We start from the raw sequence: 18738 nt of genomic DNA, 5'->3' as shown, positions 1-18738 counted from the left end.
CCCATATATTTAACCTCAACCTTTCCAGGAAGGCCACCAGGTTTTCATCTTGTTTTTGCGTAATAGTGGCTAATTTAGCATAATTTAAAGGTTTAACTTGGGACCTCATTAATTTTTCCAAAAACAAAGGCCATCCATTCCTCAATGAGATGGTCATAGTCCCAATTAGGATCTTGGAGCAGGACTGCCTGGGTCCTTTCTGGTTCCCTATAGGACCTCTAGTCCCATGATAATTAATGAGTTGCTTTATGAGTCCCCATATCTCTCAGCTGCTGCCAGAACCCTATGTTTCTCTGTCTCATTAAGAGTCTGAATCAGCAAAAGCATTATATCTTTCCAGAATATTCTAAAAAGCCCCTATATGTCTATCTGGATCATCAGAAAATTTACCTAGGTCTCCTTTTATCTGTCTTAAATCTTGTAATGAAAAAAGTACTTGTAATCTTATCACAGTGGTGCCTCCTTGTGTCCTCCCTTCCAGCACTTGAGCTTCTTGTAGGGGAAATATGCCTGTTGCATTATGGGGAGGGCCTGGATAACATGGGCAGAAGGGAGCAGAAGTGTATGTTTTTAAGTCTGAATGTACAGATCGAGGACCTGAGGAGGAAGAGGCTGAGATGGAAGACTTCCCTTTCTCCTTTTCTAGGTCTGCTTTGGGTACAGGCAAAGGTTCTTATGAACTCTTGGAAAGCATTGCCAACAGGCCAGAATGGACCTTGTACATAACTCAATTCTCTCTTAAGGCCCTCAAAACACTGAACATAGGGGACTTCTCCTCAATTCCTCCTCACATTTGTAAAACAGTCCAATTGGAGGATAGTATCATAATTGGTATTTTCCTCTGGTGACCTGTTTTCCTCCTCTAATTTGTACTGGGGCCAAGACTTGGTGCAAAAGAAAACGAGTCGCTTTTCTTTCAGGGTATGTGGATCAAAATTATCCCAATTTGTGATAATGCATCCAAAAGGAGGATTGGCCTTGGTTGGGGAATTACCAATTGCCTATAGAATTCCAATTTCTACAGGAAAAAGGAGGAATAGGCATCCCTTATCTCAATTTCCTATTTCTGGCCAGAAGAAACCTTATCTCCTAACCACTGTACTTAGCCTGGCTATGCAACTGGCAGCCAAAAGCCCTGTCAGTCTTGTGAGGTGCTGGCAGTAGTCGCTTTTACCCGCACTTGACCCTACCTCCAAGAACGACCTTGTCTTCCTGATTCCTCACACCCCTCCATTTCCCACCTGTGGGACTTTGGGGGTATCAGCTGTGACTAAGCAAGACTTCCCTGGATGTAGAGGATGTGCTAATTTTATTTTTGGCTGTACAGTAATTTATGTATTGATCATAATAAAAACTGTTCCTCTTTACAAATACATGTCAAAAGGCTGGTGAAAAACCTTTTTTGTAAGGATAAAATTGGCCATTGAGGGGGGCTAAAAGCGTCAAAATTGAGGTCTATTCCCCTGCCTTTTCCAGCATTGCCCACATAAATACATTCCAGCCATGTGGGTATCCATTTTACAATATCGAGGTTGTTGCACATTGGCAGACACTGGGTTAAGTGTAGCAAAATGGCTCCCATGTATCTCAATAAAAACCCTCTATATATCATAGCCATCCATCCATCCCTCATATGGCACAGGCCATATTCATCTGCCTTGCAGAAACACAAATGTAGAGTATTTGGAGGCCAGCAACGAGGGTATTGCCACCATTTTCCCAGTCTTTGGCTCAAAGGAGGGGGAATTTTAATCTTATACCAGGGTACTTTTAAAATCTGTTCATTTTAATCTTAGTCTCCCTGACCACACATAAAATTCCTTTCCAAAGATTTCCCTGCACGAACCTTCTACAATTTTCCTTTGCATTCAGATTTTGTCCCAAGCCATTTCTCTTCAAACTACCAGTCTTGTTTAGGACAAAATTCCTTTTTTTTTTTTTTTTTTTTTTTTACTGTCAACAAAAATGTATTTCCTTTCCTTATAACTTAAACATCTACTTTTCTACAAACATATTTGCTTTTACTTATTTCCTTGCTTCCTTATTTCCTTATTTGTACCAGTGTTAACTACATTAAGCAGAATTTTAATGGTTAGAAACCTTAGTCTCCAGTGAAAGCTAAGCAGTAACCAATTGTGAATTGTTACATCAGAATTCCTTAGATGGGAAACTTATGAATCAATTAGGCACAAAGCATGTTTTCCAACAGACCCAAATATCGTTAGTTTTTCTGCTATAAGTCAAAAGCATAGGGGCACCTGGGTGGCTCAGTTGATTGGATGTCTGACTTTGGCTCAGGTCAATGATCTGGCGGTTTGTGGCTTTGAGCCCCACGTCTGTACTGACAGCTCAGAGCTGGGAGCCTGCACCAGAATCTGTGTCTCCCTCTCTCTCAGATGCTCCCTGCTCATGCTCTGTCTCTCTCTCTCAAAAATAAATAAACAATAAAAAAAAAAAAGTAAAAAGCATAAACCTATGTTTAGTTAGCACTGCTTTAGCATTCCACCTGATTTAGAAAAGTCCTAAATGTCCAGTGAATTTAACCCAGTTTATCATCCAAGCAAAACTTCAAAGGTTCAGGGTATCAAAGACCCTGAAAGCCATCTTAACAATCACCCAAGAACATTTTGAAACAAATTGCAACAGAGATAGCATGAGCTTATTTGACCTTTAGTAAACCTAAGTAGACAAATTTTTATATATTTAATGCTGATGACCCTAAAGATGTGCGTATCTTAATGAAACCAACAAACTTAAATTTGTTTAAATACCAAATATGTTCCATCTGTGCCTACTTAAAAGTCAATTAATTTGTTCCCCATTGTTACTTTTTCCCTGGGGCACCTGAGGGGAAATCTGAAGTGAGTGGCTACTTGCTGCCCCTTGACCAGAGGGTGGGAGGAGGAGCCGGTGGTGCCTGAGGCCCTGGGGATGGTATAGGAACCAGTTTCTAGGCGGCACCCAAGGTGGTGCGGAAACAGGAAGAGGGAGGGCAAGGCTGAAGGGATGAGCTTTGGTAAGAAGTCCAGAGGCAGATAAAAGCCCAGAGGGCAGACAAAAAGAGGTCTCCTGGTCCTAAAACCAGTCAGCTTGACTAGATGAGCAGATGTGGATTTTTTTTTTTTTTTTTTTCACCAACAAGCAGAAATGGGCAGTCCATGTTGGGCCAGAGAAGATAGGGAAGTTCCCCGAAACAAAAGGAGTTTTTGCAGCTGCTTGGGAATATTCCTTAAAGTCCCCATCGTGAGGAAGACTAACCAGAGATAGTTGGCTCTTATTATAATCTGCACATTGTGGGAGCCTGCCAAATGTCTGAGTACAATTGCATGCAAATTATTATATATATTCAAAGTTTTTGAATTTTACTGCAAAAATATGATGTAACATCTATGAAAATAATATGTGATACTTCTAATGTTTCTATGTGTCTAATCATTGTTTGTTGTACTCTTTGCTGTATGTATTAATTAGTACATAATTATTTTACCTGTGTAAGAAAAATGTAATGGTAGGTGCTGAAATAGGCATTCCTAGTTTCTGTCTGTCTTACCTTCTAATAGTTAATTCAACAAATACACCATAATTACACTTATTTATTTTTAAAGAATATTGGCATATTACAGTGCCTATTCTTCTTTCTTTTAATCCAATTAATTCCAATGTTATATGTGCGAACACCTCTGATCAGGCCTCATAGCCTCAGGCAGTTACTTGTTCAATGAATACATTATTAAAATATAGACCAAAGTTGGACACAGAAAATCTATGAAAATCTTGTTTCAATTCAAAATATACTCTCAAGAATGTGTGTGTGTATGTGTGTGCAGAGTTAGAGAGGGAGATATCATTTAACTTAATACAATATTTCTAATTCTATTATCATTAGTAGTATTATACAGTTGAGAAATTCCTATTCTTATGCCTCATATACTAAGACCTTGTATGCATTTTCTCATTTAATTCTCACAATAAATCTAAGTTTTTACTTAGGAGGAGGACGCTATTTAGGGAGGTTAACAGCAAATATTAAATTACACAACTGGGATTAGGATGTCTGAACTATAAGGTTATATAGATACAAATACATTTAAGAGAAAATATCATAGTAAGCAATAATTGTAGTTTCACGCCATGTTGACTATCTGCAGTAGACTCATTAAAACAAGACTTGTTGAGCATCTGCTCCCGGGAAGCCCTGGTAAAGGACACTTGCAGTGAGAACAATGCAAATAACTATAATGCAATGTAGTGGTTCTAAGGTGCCACTAGTTTGGAGAGCTGTGTGCTGTGGCACTGTATAGAAGCCATTTATTTTGGGAGGGTGGCCTCTGGAAAGAAGCGCTATCAAATATAAAACCTGCAAAGGAAGCAGAAGCAAGGCAACCAAAAGAAAAGGGTACTCTGGGTATATAGAATAAGGCAATATAGTGCACAAAATGAGAAAGAGAAGGACCTTCTTCTACTTAAACTGAAAGTTGTTCCATATCAGTAGAGAGCAAAGTGTGAAGATAAAGGAGGATTGTAAAGGGTCAAGTCTAAAATTGCATCCAGGATTTTTACTTCAGCAACTGGGTCAAGGCTGTTGCCTGTCTGAAAGAGAGTTAAAGCAGGCATTAATTTCATTCTGAATTCAATGATATAGGTTTGAGGGGATAAGCAGTGGAGATATTCATTTGTTCTTGGACTATACTGAGAATTGGCACCCTAGGAGAGGAATGTGAGTTGCAAATTAAAGCTAAAGGTAAAATATTTTTATGAGCTGAACGATTACAGTTAATTCTTCATCTTGTATTAGACTTTGCTTTAAAATGCATTGTTTAGCTTTAGAGTGATGTATCCACATGCACACACTCAGACACACATAAACACAGCTTTTGTTATTTGGTTATTTTTTTTTTCTCAAGATAATTTTTGTTTCATTAGGTTATGAAGGTGAGAATCTGATGAAAATCCTAAAAGACATTGAAAACAGCACAGAAATCATGTTGGACAGGTGGAAGTTTGAAGTCATACCTAATGACAAAGATGAGAAGGGAGACCCAGTGCCTTACAGTATCATCAATAATTACTTTTCCATTGGCGTGGTAAGATTTTGCGTTAAATGTTCTTTTTTACCAGTCTGGAATAACCACTGTGTATAAACTCTTACACTGTGAAGATTTACTGATTATAAATAATTTATTTTATCTCTGTGTCAGCAAAACACCTCTTTTAATGGGCTATAATAAAACTTACGAATTTATTCAAAGTCAAAGAATCAGCAATAGATAAATTTTTCATGTGTTAAACAAAGGAAAGAAACTTTTTTTTTTCCCCATTTGATTTGACTATTTGGGTTACTAAAATAAAGGGTAGAATGGTTTGTAAGATAGTTATGTTTTTGAATATAGACTGAAGCTCCACAGTTAAAATGTGAAGATGATGCATCAAATTTTATCTTACTTTGAGATATGTATCAAAATATTATAACCTATTAGGTTTTTACGCTTAGGTCTGAAGTCTAAGAAAAATGCTACTATCATTCTCAAGTGGTTAAAACGTCAAAAGGCTAACTTTTTACCTAATTTCTTGAAAAATCTTAGATGGAAAGTAAAATATCATTGTAATTCTAATCCCTAAGGAATTAATATTTTTAATAGTGATTTTATACATACATGTATGTTACTTGGTAATTATTAATTCTTAAGATATATTATGTACATTACATTTCATTTAACATACACTGTTTAATATTAATCTCATGTCATGCTACATACTGTCTCATGTGCCTGCACACACACACACACACACACACACACACACACACAAGCACCCACACACACTGCTCTCGTAGATTATAGAATTCATTGATTGAATCTGTGAATTTAGGAAGTTAAGCTACCTGAGCAAGGTTCCTTTAGCGATATTTTTTCTGAGTGTCTATTTATTTATCTGTACTCTCATTGTTACAAATAATGTCGTTATACATTTAAAGAGCCTCAAACAATGGTACATAATGAAAGGTAAATATACAATCATTATTAATACTATTACACTATTATTATTTGCAACAAAAGTGTAATGCATCTGATCCAAAAAGTCCTACTTATATTTGATATGAAGTATGCATAATAATGTTTTTAACAGTTTTATGGGCATGTAACTTACACACAACCTAATTCACACATTTTAAGTGAACTATGATTTTACTAAATTCATCCAATTTTACAAGATTTTCATTACCTAAACAAGAAGCTTCATGCCCATTTGTAGTCAATTCTGGCTTCTTCCCCTAACTCTAAACAACTAATTTTTCTGTATATAGATATTTCATATAAAAGAAATCGTACAATATGTAGTCCTTTGCATCTGGCTTGTTTCACTTCACACAATATCTTTGAAGTTCACCCATATGAACTGCATGAATACTGTATTCCATTTTATTGCTGAGTAGTATCCCATTGTGTGGGCATGCCACATATTGTTTAGTCATTCCCCAGTTGAGAGGCATTTAGATTGTTTTGATTCTTTGGATGTTATGAATAATGCCATTCTCTTGAGTTCCTTAAGTGTATTTTTTGTTTGTTTTGGTTAATGTAGTTTTTAACTCCAGAATTTCCATTTGTTTCTCCTTTTATAATTTCTCCATTTCTAATTGGTATTTTTTATTTGAAGAGTCATTGTTGTTATGCTTTCCTTTATTCTTTAAATATAGTTTACTTTAGTTCCTTTGACATGTTTAAAATAGCTGTTGTGAAGTCATTTTCTGCTAAGTTCAATATCTGGTGCTCATCAGAGAATTTAATAACATCTTGACCACATCCAAGACTATTTTTCCCAAAACATGTGCCACATTTTGCTCTTCCTCTGCATGTCTTCTAATTTTTTGCTGGTAACTGGATATTATATACAATTTATTGTAGTAAGTTTGGATTTGGATCTGCTCACAGTGGTTATAGTTGTTCCTGTGTTTGTTTAGTGACTTGCCCACACTTACCATGCGGAGCATTTCTCTCCTGTGGTGTATGGTGTATGGCTGCTGATGACTCAGTTTTGTTTTGTTTTCTTTTTTTAATTCTTGTGTTTATTTTAATCCTGGCTTCCTGGAGATCACCTCTGTGTCAGCATGATTGATCAGAGTTTGTGCTCAGTAAGTTTGTGGCAATAAATCTTCACCCCTTTGCCATTGGATCTGTGTGTTCGCTGAGGAACACACATACACTTCAGGCAATTTTTAATCCTACTTCAGCTTTTAATATCTGCCATCCCTACTTCTGTCTCTTTTGCCCATGCATAAAAATTCTCACTAGTCAAGGATGTATAGTCAACTAGGGCTCTTTTTGGTCTTTTCTGAACATGTTTGCAGCCTTGCACGTGCATATAGCCTTTCAGACAGCCAATCAAGGCCCATTATGGCTATCTCATTCCTCAGGTCTCCTGTTGAATTTCCTGTTAGCTGGCTCCTTAGTTGTTTGCCTTAATCAGTTTTGCAAACTCAAGCCAGCTGGGACACTGGCCTTCCTTACCCACTTGCTACTGAGATTACTCTTGTTTTAGATAACTCTCTGGGTCATGGAGTTTTTCTATCTTCCACTCCAAATCCAATCAGTTCCCCTGCCAGTAAAGTTGCTTGCTTTCATGGCTTGCTCACACTTTAGAAGTAGAACACTGATGGAGCTGGAGGATAAGGGAGTATTCCAAAGCTGAATCATGACCGATTGCCACTGCTCTTATCTGAGCTTAAGTAGTTTTTCTTGGATAAACACTTCTCAGTTTTTATATGCTTTTGGTCAGTTTCCAGTGGCCCTCAAAAGCATATAATTTTTTCCCACCACAGGAGACACTTGGCAATGTTTGCACACACATTTGATTGTCATGAATGAGAGGGGATGGCTATTGGCAGCTAGTGGGTAGAGGCTAGGAATGCTGCTAAGCACTCCCAGTGCACAAAACAAGCCCCCAGACACACAAGAAAGAATTACATAGCTCAAAATGTCAGTAGTGCTGAGGTTGAGAAACCCTGGTATCCAGAAACAGACATATTAAATACAAAACTCAAGGTGCTGGGAAAGGAGAAATAGCTAAAACCCAAAGAAATGAGAAAGGAAACTAATAAAAATAAGATGGGAAATATAGCAAAGATTAACAACAACAGGAAAAATATATATGTAGAATGCTGGCACAACAAAATACTGGATAATTGAAAAGAATTAATCAGTTCTATTGCAAAACCGATTTTATAAAATTACAGTGGAGAGAATTACAAATAAACAATGTAGAATGAAAAAGACCAGAAAAACAAACAAATAAAAAAATCCATAAACACAAAATGTAATATCCCAATTGAAAATATATTAGAACTAAATATGGGAAAGTAGCAAAGTTGCCAAACTGAAAACCAACTTAAATATTCAAAGTATAAGCTGTCTGCGTGGCTTAGTCGGTTGAGCATCCAACTGTTGATTTTGGCTCAGGTCATGATCCCAGGGTTGTAGGTTGTAGGCCTGTGCCAGGCCCCCTGCTGAGTGGAGCCTGTTTAAGATATTCTCTCTCTCTCTCTCTCTCTCTCTCTCTCTCTCTCTCTCTCTCTTCCCTCTCTCTCTCACTGTCTCTCACTCTCTCTCTTTCTCTCCTCCTGCCCCTCTCCCCCACTCATCTTTTTTTTCTCTCTCTCTAATATATATATTCACTAATACTCCATTATATCAGTAATAATCAATGAATTTACAAAAACAGCAGTAAAAAAACAGAAAACATCTAATAATTAATAAAGTATATACAAGACCTATGTATAGAAAATATTAAAACTCTCTACAAAGACATGAGGGATCAGAACAGAGACATTTCGGGGCGCCTGGGTGGCTCAGTCGGTTAAGCGTCCGACTTCGGCTCAGGTCACGATCTCGCGGTCCGTGAGTTCGAGCCCCGCGTCGGGCTCTGGGCTGATGGCTCAGAGCCTGGAGCCTGCTTCCGATTCTGTGTCTCCCTCTCTCTCTGACCCTCCCCCGTTCATGCTCTGTCTCACTCTGTCTCAAAAATAAATTAAAAAAAACTTAAAAAAAAAAAAAGAACAGAGACATTTCCTATTCTTAGATGAGATAGCTTAATATAATATGCAAATTAATTTATACATTTATCTGTAACTAATGAAGATTAGCGCTGGATTTATGACAAATTCGAAAAACCTATTTTAAACTATATATCCCAAAGTAAGTCAATTTCAATACAAAGAAAAGATGGAGAACTGTTTGACCAAATTAGACATACTGCAAGTGGCCTGGAAATGATAATAGAATGGTGCTGTGAAATGAAAAGATGGATGAATCAGAGAGGTAGAGGGACATATAATGACACTCAGTATAGACATGGCACAAAGACTCATTGGCGAAATGACAGATTGTATAGTTCAGATTGCAAATCACTTAATGTTCAAAAATTAGCTTCCTAAGGAAAGAAAATTTTGTTAGAAGTCTACCTCACATTACATAGGTAATTGCTAGATGTATTTAAGTACTAAATTTGAAATGCCAAGTTTAGGACCTAATAAAAGAATATATCAAATATATTTGTGATTTTGAAGTAGAACAGAACTAACTAAACAAGGTGGATTTTGAGTGAGGTCACTTTAGAAGGGTCTTTGTCCGTTTGACTTGGAGCCTCTTTCAGTGAGTAAAACATGGGAAGGCGGGGTAGGAAGAAAGGAGAAAATCCCTCCCTGAAATATTTGCTTCTGCCCCAGCAAGCCAAAGGCTCAACACTCAGGATCGGAATCAGAGCAGAGTTCAAGCTTTGGCTGTCCCTCAGCAAGGCCACCTTCTACTTAGCAATTTGTATTCTCCTGTCTCAGTGGATCCAAAAAACAATAAAATGAAATGAATGATCTATCTCAAGCTATTCCTGAATATATAAGAAGCAGACCAGTTGGAATATTGAAAGGATGGGGGGCGGGGATTTCAGCTTTTTGATATCACCAGCATGGGACACATGAAGATGGCATACAATTTGTACTGGAAACTATCTCTTAGAACTTTATGCCTCCTAGTTACAAGGAGATCTCAAAGTTTGACTGTATTATCAGTAGAGTTTTCAGGATTTCACGTATTGCCCTTCATTGGCTGGCCATAAGCGTTTTATACTTTATGTAGAACTTGCTTCAAACTTTTAGAAAAACCTGTGATGGTCAGAAATATATAAATATCATCTTCATATGCACTGTGGAATACCCCTTGTATTAGTCAGAGTGGGTTGAGTACTGGCACAAACAACCCCAGAATAACAGTGGTCTGACAACAACTAAGAATTAGTTCTTCCCTTGGCGTGCCTGGGTGGCTCAGTTGGTTAGGTGTCCAACTTCGGCTTAGGTCAGGATCTCACGGTTTGTGGGTTTGAGCCCCGCATCGGGCTCTGTGCTGACAGCTCAGAGTCTGGAGCCTGCTTTGGATCCTGTGCCTCTCTCTCTGCTCCTCCCCCACTCATGCTCTGTCTCTCTCTGTCTCTCAAAGATAAATAAACATTAAAAAAAAAAAAAAAAAAAAAGAATCAGTTCCGTCACCTAGCAGACAGCATGGGTTAACATTTGGAGAGAGGTTCTAGTCCACTTGGTCACTCAGTGGCCCAGGCTCAAGAAAATAGAGGACTTTTGAAAGGAGGGCTTTTATGGGCCAGGCTTGGAAAATGTTTCACTCAAAACCACTGTCCCTATCTGAATCATTTGCTGCACCTAATTTTAAGGAAGCTGCAGAAGGAATTCTTTCTGTGCAGGAAGAAAAGGGAAATGGGTAAATAACCAGCCCATTTCTGCTAATTCCTTCTGCGTAATGCTTTTCAATTTTAGCCAGAACAACTGGAAATAATCCTGAAATCATAATTAACTCTAAAAATAGATATTGTTGTCCAGTGGTGGTCCTTCAATAAAAGCATAATTATATAGCACTTACTGTGTGCCAGATACTGTTTGAGGAATGGCAGTGAACAAGATAGAAGGAATCTATGTGATCACTAAGCGTACATTATAGTAAGGCGAGAGAATTGTCATGAAAAGCTGAACAATCACATTAGAGGCACAGATATAGAAATTAATGAAAAACAACTGGTATGTGTCACCTTTCACTCTTACTTTACACTTGAAAATAACTATAGATAATCTCGATAATTGCAGGAAGAAAACTTTCCATACCACCAGATTCACATATGCCATTGATTTTGTCCTCATAGTTGATTCTTCATCCATTTGTTTAATAAACAAACAAAACTAAGTCCCCCTCATTTTTGGCCAGGCCTTAGTGTTCTAGGAACGAGTTAAACAGATCAAGTCATTATCAGAGCTTAGAGTTTAATGGTAGAATCATTAAAAAACAAATCCACAAGTACAAAATTTTTTGGAAATTGTTATAAATTCAATGAACGGAAACTAAAGTTATCATGAGCTAGAATAAGGAATTTTAGATCTGATGGTCAGGGAAAGCCTAGAAAAGAAGATGTATTTAAGGCAAAGATCTGAGGAGTACAAAAATGGACTGGTCACTAAAGAGATGGACAGAGCAGGGCAAGCAGGTGTAACTCTATGTAAAGAAATTGAGGTAAGAAAACATTTGATGTGTTCCAGTCCATGAGCTTGGAACATAGAGAAGGTGGAGACATATGGCAAAAAAAAAAAAAAAAAAAAAAAAAAAAAAAGGTTGTTGCCATGTTGCCACTTCCATATCTTGAAGAATCTTGGAAGCCAGGTGTGGTGTTTGCCTTTCAAGAGGGGCCATGAAATGATTGAATGCTTATAATGAGGAAGTTAAGTAGTCCAATATGTGCAACAGGAGTGCTTCTGCCAGGAGTGACAGCTACATATTAACCGAAAGATGAAGTGTCATAAAAATGATACACAGAATTTTGAATATTTTAACCTAACTTATCAATACAATAGAATTGGTCAATCTTCCCTTATAGGCCCATCTAATACCATTTGTTCGAATGTGGATCTGAGGTTCTACAAAGTCAGTCTTGTGTAAATCACATTCCGTAATAAACCATCTAATGATTTCCATTTGCAGTTTCTGTTAAGTGGAATAAAAACTCAAAAGACACTTAGGATGCAATCTGAGTATAAAACCCTTCTAGATTTTTACAATCCTTAAATCTTCTATAATGATTTTCCTTATAGGTAATTCTATAGCAAAAAAGATAAAATTCTATAGCAGTTTCAGCATTGCATTTATATCAGATCTTCGTTTCGATATAAAACAAAAAATTTTGTCTGTAATCATATTTTTATTTTATATAGTATGAAATTAAATTAGTAATTATAATAAAAACTAAAATTGGTATAAACAGTGTTGGAAACAACAAAAATGATTCTTGGTAAGTGTAAAGCTCATAATGTGGCAATACAAACGAGCAGGTTTACTAAAAAGTAGTGGCTGATCAGCGCTGGAGGTGAATTACCGGACTGCTTCAGTATCCGCAGTCGGAGGGATGTTGGCAAGCTTGCTGGTGGGAGCACGAACGGGATGAGCATGACCCCTGTGGGTTTCTGAGCAGGCAGGACCACTCCCAGATCACTGCTAAGGGTCTTGAGCAGGCAGGACCACTCCCAGATCACTGGAACCAGATAACAGCGCTGCTTTCAAATCCACAGACTGCACTTGAAGAAGCATTCAACTCCAACTCCCTACTCACTGGCTTCAGTCAGCTCAGTTAGGGAGTCTGAAACTGTCCCAGAGCTTTTCTGTAGATGCACCTCTTCCCCACATCTTGGGACGGGGACATGGGGGGAGGGGTAAATTTTTAAGAATGGATGATTTCTCTCCATCCTCAAAGCCTGGGTGGGTGTTGAGAGGCTCCTGTGTGTTTTCTCCAGAGCAGTGCTCGGGAAAGCTGAAGTTTCCCGGCCTGCCTGCAATCCTGCAGAGTTGACCCGGCAGTCTGCACATGCTCAGAAGCAGGCGGCCAAGCTTGCCCTCCCACTCACAAGGGTGCGCTCCGGGGCGGGGCGCGCTCTGGGGCCTGTTCTCGGTCGGGGATGTGGGGGTAGTCTAGGCAGGGCGGGTGGCCGTGGGGCAGTGGGGTTTTAACAAGGTGCTGTGGGCAGGCCTGATGCAGTTCGTGGTTTGAAGGTTCCATCATCCGCTGTTGAGTTCGAAACCTTTTTGGCCGTGAGTCCTCGCGTCTGCTGCCTGCTCCCAGCCTCTCCTTACCACTCAGCTGTGATGATGCCCTCAATATTCTGGGTGAGGCAAAAAAAAAAAAAAAAAAAAAAAAAAAGTGTTCTGTCCGGCAGTGTGCAGCAAAGTAGCAAAGTTTAGGAAGATGCGCACTCAACAACACTCAGGGTCTTCCGTGAGAGAAATCTCCAGCTGAGGGTCATTGCCTTTGTCAGTGAGCTGCGCCACCTTGGGAAGGGGCGTCGCAGGTGAAGTGAGAGTGTTCTTGCCCTCCACCTTGCATCTGTTGTCGGATCTTTTGCTCCAGTGGTGTGCCAGAGCTTCGCTGGACCCTCTGACTCCCACAAAGGTAATGTGATCTGTGAGTGGTCACTTTTATGGCTCTTTGAGGGGGATTATAGCCGAAAACTCTTATTCTGCCATCTTGGTGATGTTCCTCTCCAAGAATATATATATATATATATATATTTATATATATATATATATAAATATATATATATATAAATATATATATATTATAATATATTATATATATTATATAATATTATTTATATTATATATTATATATATTATACATATGTGTATATATGTATATATACATTAACAGAAATTAAATATGCAGCATAATTAGTTTAAGGCTATAACTACAGCTATGGAAAATATTTAATTACAAAAGTATGTGGTTTGCATGTTTATGTCATTAAACTTTATCATATGGAAGAAACGGAATATTTTGCATTCTAAAATAAGTAGCTGAAATTTGCTTAAGAGGAGGGAGTAGTAAATCTAAGCCAGTAGTTCTCAAATTTAAGTATATATTATAATCACCTGAAGGGCATGTTGAACTCCAGTTTGATGATCCTTATATCCTTTCTCTTTCATTAGGTCTGAGATGGGGCACCCAAATTTATGGTTCTAACAAGTTTCCAGGTGATTCCAGTATGGCTTTTCTAGGATCATGCTTTGAGAACCACTGCTCTAAGCATATAACAAAGATGAAAAAATAGCATGTAGTGAGAAAACTAGTTTGGTAGTTATGGTGTCATGTAAGATGGTCTTTCACAGCACAAATAATTCTTATATATTAGAAGTTATTTCAGAATATAGATTCAAATGGAATGTTTTCCCATTCATTTTGCATAGCTTGCAAATGTCAATATCATTACCTCATGAACGACCCCAAAAAGAAAATACACATAGGAATATAAATGCTACAGTTTCAAACAATATAATTAGCAAATAAATTTAAGTATTATATTTAAGGACTAAAATCTGTTGACCAGGTAAAGTTTTAAGAAAGCCATAGTGGTAAATATTAGTGTAATGATTAAAAAAACAAACAAACAAACAGGTTTGGGCACCTGGGTGTCTCAGTCCCTTAAGGCTCTGACTTTGGCTGAGGCCATTACCTGAGCCCCACATGGGGCTCTCTGCTGTCCATGCAGAACCCATTTCAGATCTTCTGACTCTCTCTCTCTCTCTCTCTCTGTCTCTGTCTCTGTCTCTCTGTCCCTTCCCTGCTCAAGCTCTCTCTAGTTCAAAAATAAACAAACATTAAAAAGAAAAAAAAAAAAGGTTTGCCATTTTTCAAAATTAAAAACTATTGAAAATATGTAAAACCTTTTCTACAAATGCATAGTTAATATCATATTAATAATGGCATATTAAAAGCATTCAAAATATTAGGAAGAATACAGGGATTTTTCTATCACTACTTAATACTTTTAGAAAAGTAAGGTAATATAATGGTAACAAATTTAAGTAAGTCATAAATATTGAAAATTTCAGTAAGAGACAACATTATTTGAAAGTTATATCATGACCTGTAGTAAATTTTGCATAAGCTAAACAGTAAATGAATATAAGGTGCCAAATACTAGATAAATGTATAAAAAATGACCATCTAGCTTTCCTTTATGAAATTACCAGTTAATATATTAATATATATAATTTAATTAACAGTATCAGAAAACGATAAAATACCAAAGTTTACATTTAATACGAAAGATACCCAGGGGCACCTGGGTGGCTCAGTCGGTTAAGCATCCGACTTCAGCTCAGGTCATGATCTCAAAGTTTGGAGTTCCAGCCCCGCGTCAAGCTCTGTGCTGACAGCTCAGAGCGTGGAGACCACTCGGATTCTGTGTCTCCCTCTTTCTCTGTTCCTCCCCTTCTTAAGCTCTCTCTTTCTCTCAAAAATAAATAAATATTAAAAAAAATTTTAAATATGAGAAAGATATCCAGCCTATATGGAGAAAACTAATTTTATACAAAGTTATGAAATAGGACCTTAATAATAAGTCATTTCATGTTCCTACATGGGACTATTTAATATTATTAAGAAATCAAGTGTCCTCAAATTATTTTATACCTTTAGTCTATTGCTACTGAGAATTCTTATAAGATCTAGTAGTTATTTTGATAAATGGTAATTTATAATTGGAAATATTCTCTTTTATAATTTTTAAAAATAATGTCCTATAATGGTCAATTTCCTTGCTATGTAGAAAATACTACTAAGTTACTGTAACTAAAATATGGTAGCACAAAAACAGATGAATAGAATGGAATATAAAATTAGACCAAAATAATTACATTACTCCATTGCAGGGGATTTAATATTTGTTTAGTGTTGAATTTTCAGATAATTGGGTAAGATTGAAATGCATAGTAAATTAAGTTACAGAATTGGTTACTAATTTGAATGAAAATAAATTTATATTCCCATTCAGATCCTTGTGAAATATACATCAAATAGATTTAAAATGCAAATTGATGTAATAGATTAAAAATATATTAGAAGAAAATATGCAAGTATATTGCTTAGGATAGGAGAAACCTGTCTCAGGCAAACAGGAAACTTAGAGTCCGTCAAGTGAAAGGAAATTACAATTACTTTTCATAACCTTTTATTAAAAAAAATGTTAAGGGGCGCCTGGGTGGCTCAGTTGGTTAAGCATCTGACTTTGGTTCATGTCATGATCTCACAGTTCGTGGGTTTGAGCCTCACGTTTGTCTCTGTGCTAACAGCATGTTCAGATCAGAGCCTGGAGCCTGCTTCAGATTCTGTGTCTCCTTCTCTCTCTACCCTTCCCCTGTTCGTGCTGTCTCTCTTGGTCTCTCAAAAACAGGTAAATGTTAAAATAAATTTTTTTTTAATGTTAAAGTTCATTAACAGTTAAAAGTCAAAAATAATTTCAGCACAAGTAATAAATGTGGGGTTAATAAACAAAAATAGTAATTCTTAATAAAAATAAGCATCTAATAGGAAAATGGACTAAGACTATAAGAATTATAATCAATAACCATATGAAAAGATTCCAAATACTGTTAGTTTACAAGGAAATGCAGCATTATGCAGTAGATATCATATTTTGTCTTTCAGACTATTCAAATTCACCAAGATTGATAATATCTGTCTAAGGTCAGTAAGTATGGACAAAAATAAGGACATTTGTAATTGTGTGATCTTTAAATTTAAATAGTCTTTTGGAGAATAATTTGATTTCATTTGTTAAAATTTTAAATGTGAATAACTTTTGGGATGTCTGGGTGGCTCAGTTAAGCTCAGATCATGATCTCACGGTTTCATGAGTTCAAGCTCCACATCTGGCTCTGCACTGGCAGCCAGAAGCTGGCTTGAGATTCTCTCTCTCCCTCTGTCTCTGCACCTCACCACTCTCACTGTCTCTGTCTCTCTCAAAATAAACGCTCTTAAAAAAATTTTTAATGTGAATAACTTTTGACCCATCAATCCCATTTCTTAGAATCCATTTTACAGAAATAAATAATAGAGAAGCCTAAGCTGCATTGGTTATGTTTAATGACATAAAATTGTGAACAGCCTACAAGTCTATCAGTTTTTAAGTGATACACAACAGGAAAAGAGGTCCCAAAATTATAATGTTCAATCGCAAAAGCAAATTGCCCATAAATAAGCACTGTTTCTTCTATTATTTTGTGAATGGGGATAATATAGAAACTTTCTTAAGAAGCTCTTAAAGCAACATGTAGCACTGGTGCGTAATAAATATTGGGAATGATGATGGTGATAAAATATGAATGGTTTTATATAGCTCTAGGTCTAAGAACTTATGAAAGAGTATATATATGTTCACAATATTAACCTCTGGAGTGTGGAGGTATGGAAAGGGAAATGAAACTTTATCTTCTTAATATAATTCAAAAATATTGTGGAACAATGGGTAATCTTTAAAATTTCACAGGATTATTCAAATGTATTTAAATGTTTTTATTTTTTTTTATTTTTTTTTTTACTTTATTTTTTTTTTTATTTTATTTTTTAATATATGAAATTTACTGTCAAATTGGTTTCCATACAACACCCAGTGCTCATCCCAAAAGGTGCCCTCCTCAATACCCATCACCCACCCTGCCCTCCCTCCCACCTGCCCTCCCTCCCACCCCCCATCAACCCTCAGTTTGTTCTCAGTTTTTAACAGTCTCTAATGCTTTGGCTCTCTCCCACTCTAACCTCTTTTTTTTTTTTTTTTTCCTTCCCCTCCCCCATGGGTTTCTGTTATGTTTCTCAGGATCCACATAAGAGTGAAACCATATGGTATCTGTCTTTCTCTGTATGGCTTATTTCACTTAGCATCACACTCTCCAGTTCCATCCATGTTGCTACAAAAGGCCATATTTCATTTTTTCTCATTGCCACGTAGTATTCCATTTTGTATATAAACCACAATTTCTTTATCCATTCATCAGTTGATGGACATTTAGGCTCTTTCCATAATTTGGCTATTGTTGAGAGTGCCGCTATAAACATTGGGGTACAGGTGCCCCTATGCATCAGTACTCCTGTATCCCTTGGATAAATTCCTAGCAGTGCTATTGCTGGGTCATAGGGTAGGTCTATTTTTAATTTTCTGAGGAACCTCCACACTGCTTTCCAGAGCGGCTGCACCAATTTGCATTCCCACCAACAGTGCAAGAGGGTTCCTGTTTCTCCACATCCTCTCCAGCATCTATAGTCTCCTGATTTCTTCATTTTGGCCACTCTGACTGGCGTGAGGTGGTATCTGAGTGTGGTTTTGATTTGTATTTCCCTGATAAGGAGCGACGTTGAACATCTTTTCATGTGCCTGTTGGCCATCCGGATGTCTTCTTTAGAGAAGTGTCTATTCATGTTTTCTGCCCATTTCTTCACTGGGTTATTTGTTTTTCGGGTGTGGAGTTTGATGAGCTCTTTATAGATTTTGGATACTAGCCCTTTGTCCGATGTGTCATTTGCAAATATCTTTTCCCATTCCATTGGTTGCCTTTTAGTTTTGTTGGTTGTTTCCTTTGCTGTGCAGAAGCTTTTTATCTTCATAAGGTCCCAGTAATTCACTTTTGCTTTTAATTCCCTTGCCTTTGGGGATGTGCCGAGTAAGAGATTGCTACGGCTGAGGTCAGAGAGGTCTTTTCCTGCTTTCTCCTCTAAGGTTTTGATGGTTTCCTGTCTCACATTCAGGTCCTTTATCCATTTTGAGTTTATTTTTGTGAATGGTGTGAGAAAGTGGTCTAGTTTCAACCTTCTGCATGTTGCTGTCCAGTTCTCCCAGCACCATTTGTTAAATAGACTGTCTTTTTTCCATTG

The 18738-nt window shown here is 37.1% G+C and overlaps 1 protein-coding gene across 12 annotated transcripts in view; it reads left to right on the top strand.

Annotated features, from left to right (window-relative positions):
• Positions 1–18738, top strand: part of DGKB (diacylglycerol kinase beta) — a 725288-nt gene that overhangs the window by 296087 nt on the left and 410463 nt on the right. For all 12 annotated transcript variants that reach the window (XM_060632583.3, XM_060632585.3, XM_060632581.3 and 9 more), the window contains one exon: positions 4924–5084. In XM_060632583.3, coding sequence (XP_060488566.1) covers positions 4924–5084 — 161 coding nt within the window. The remainder of the gene's footprint in view (positions 1–4923; positions 5085–18738) is intronic.

This window comes from Panthera onca, chromosome A2, assembly GCF_046562875.1.
Source record: "Panthera onca isolate mPanOnc1 chromosome A2, mPanOnc1 haplotype 2, whole genome shotgun sequence".
Classification (NCBI taxonomy): Eukaryota; Metazoa; Chordata; class Mammalia; order Carnivora; family Felidae; genus Panthera; species Panthera onca.
The sequence above is the reverse complement of the archived record's forward strand: the minus strand, read 5'-3'. Positions and strand labels throughout refer to the sequence as shown.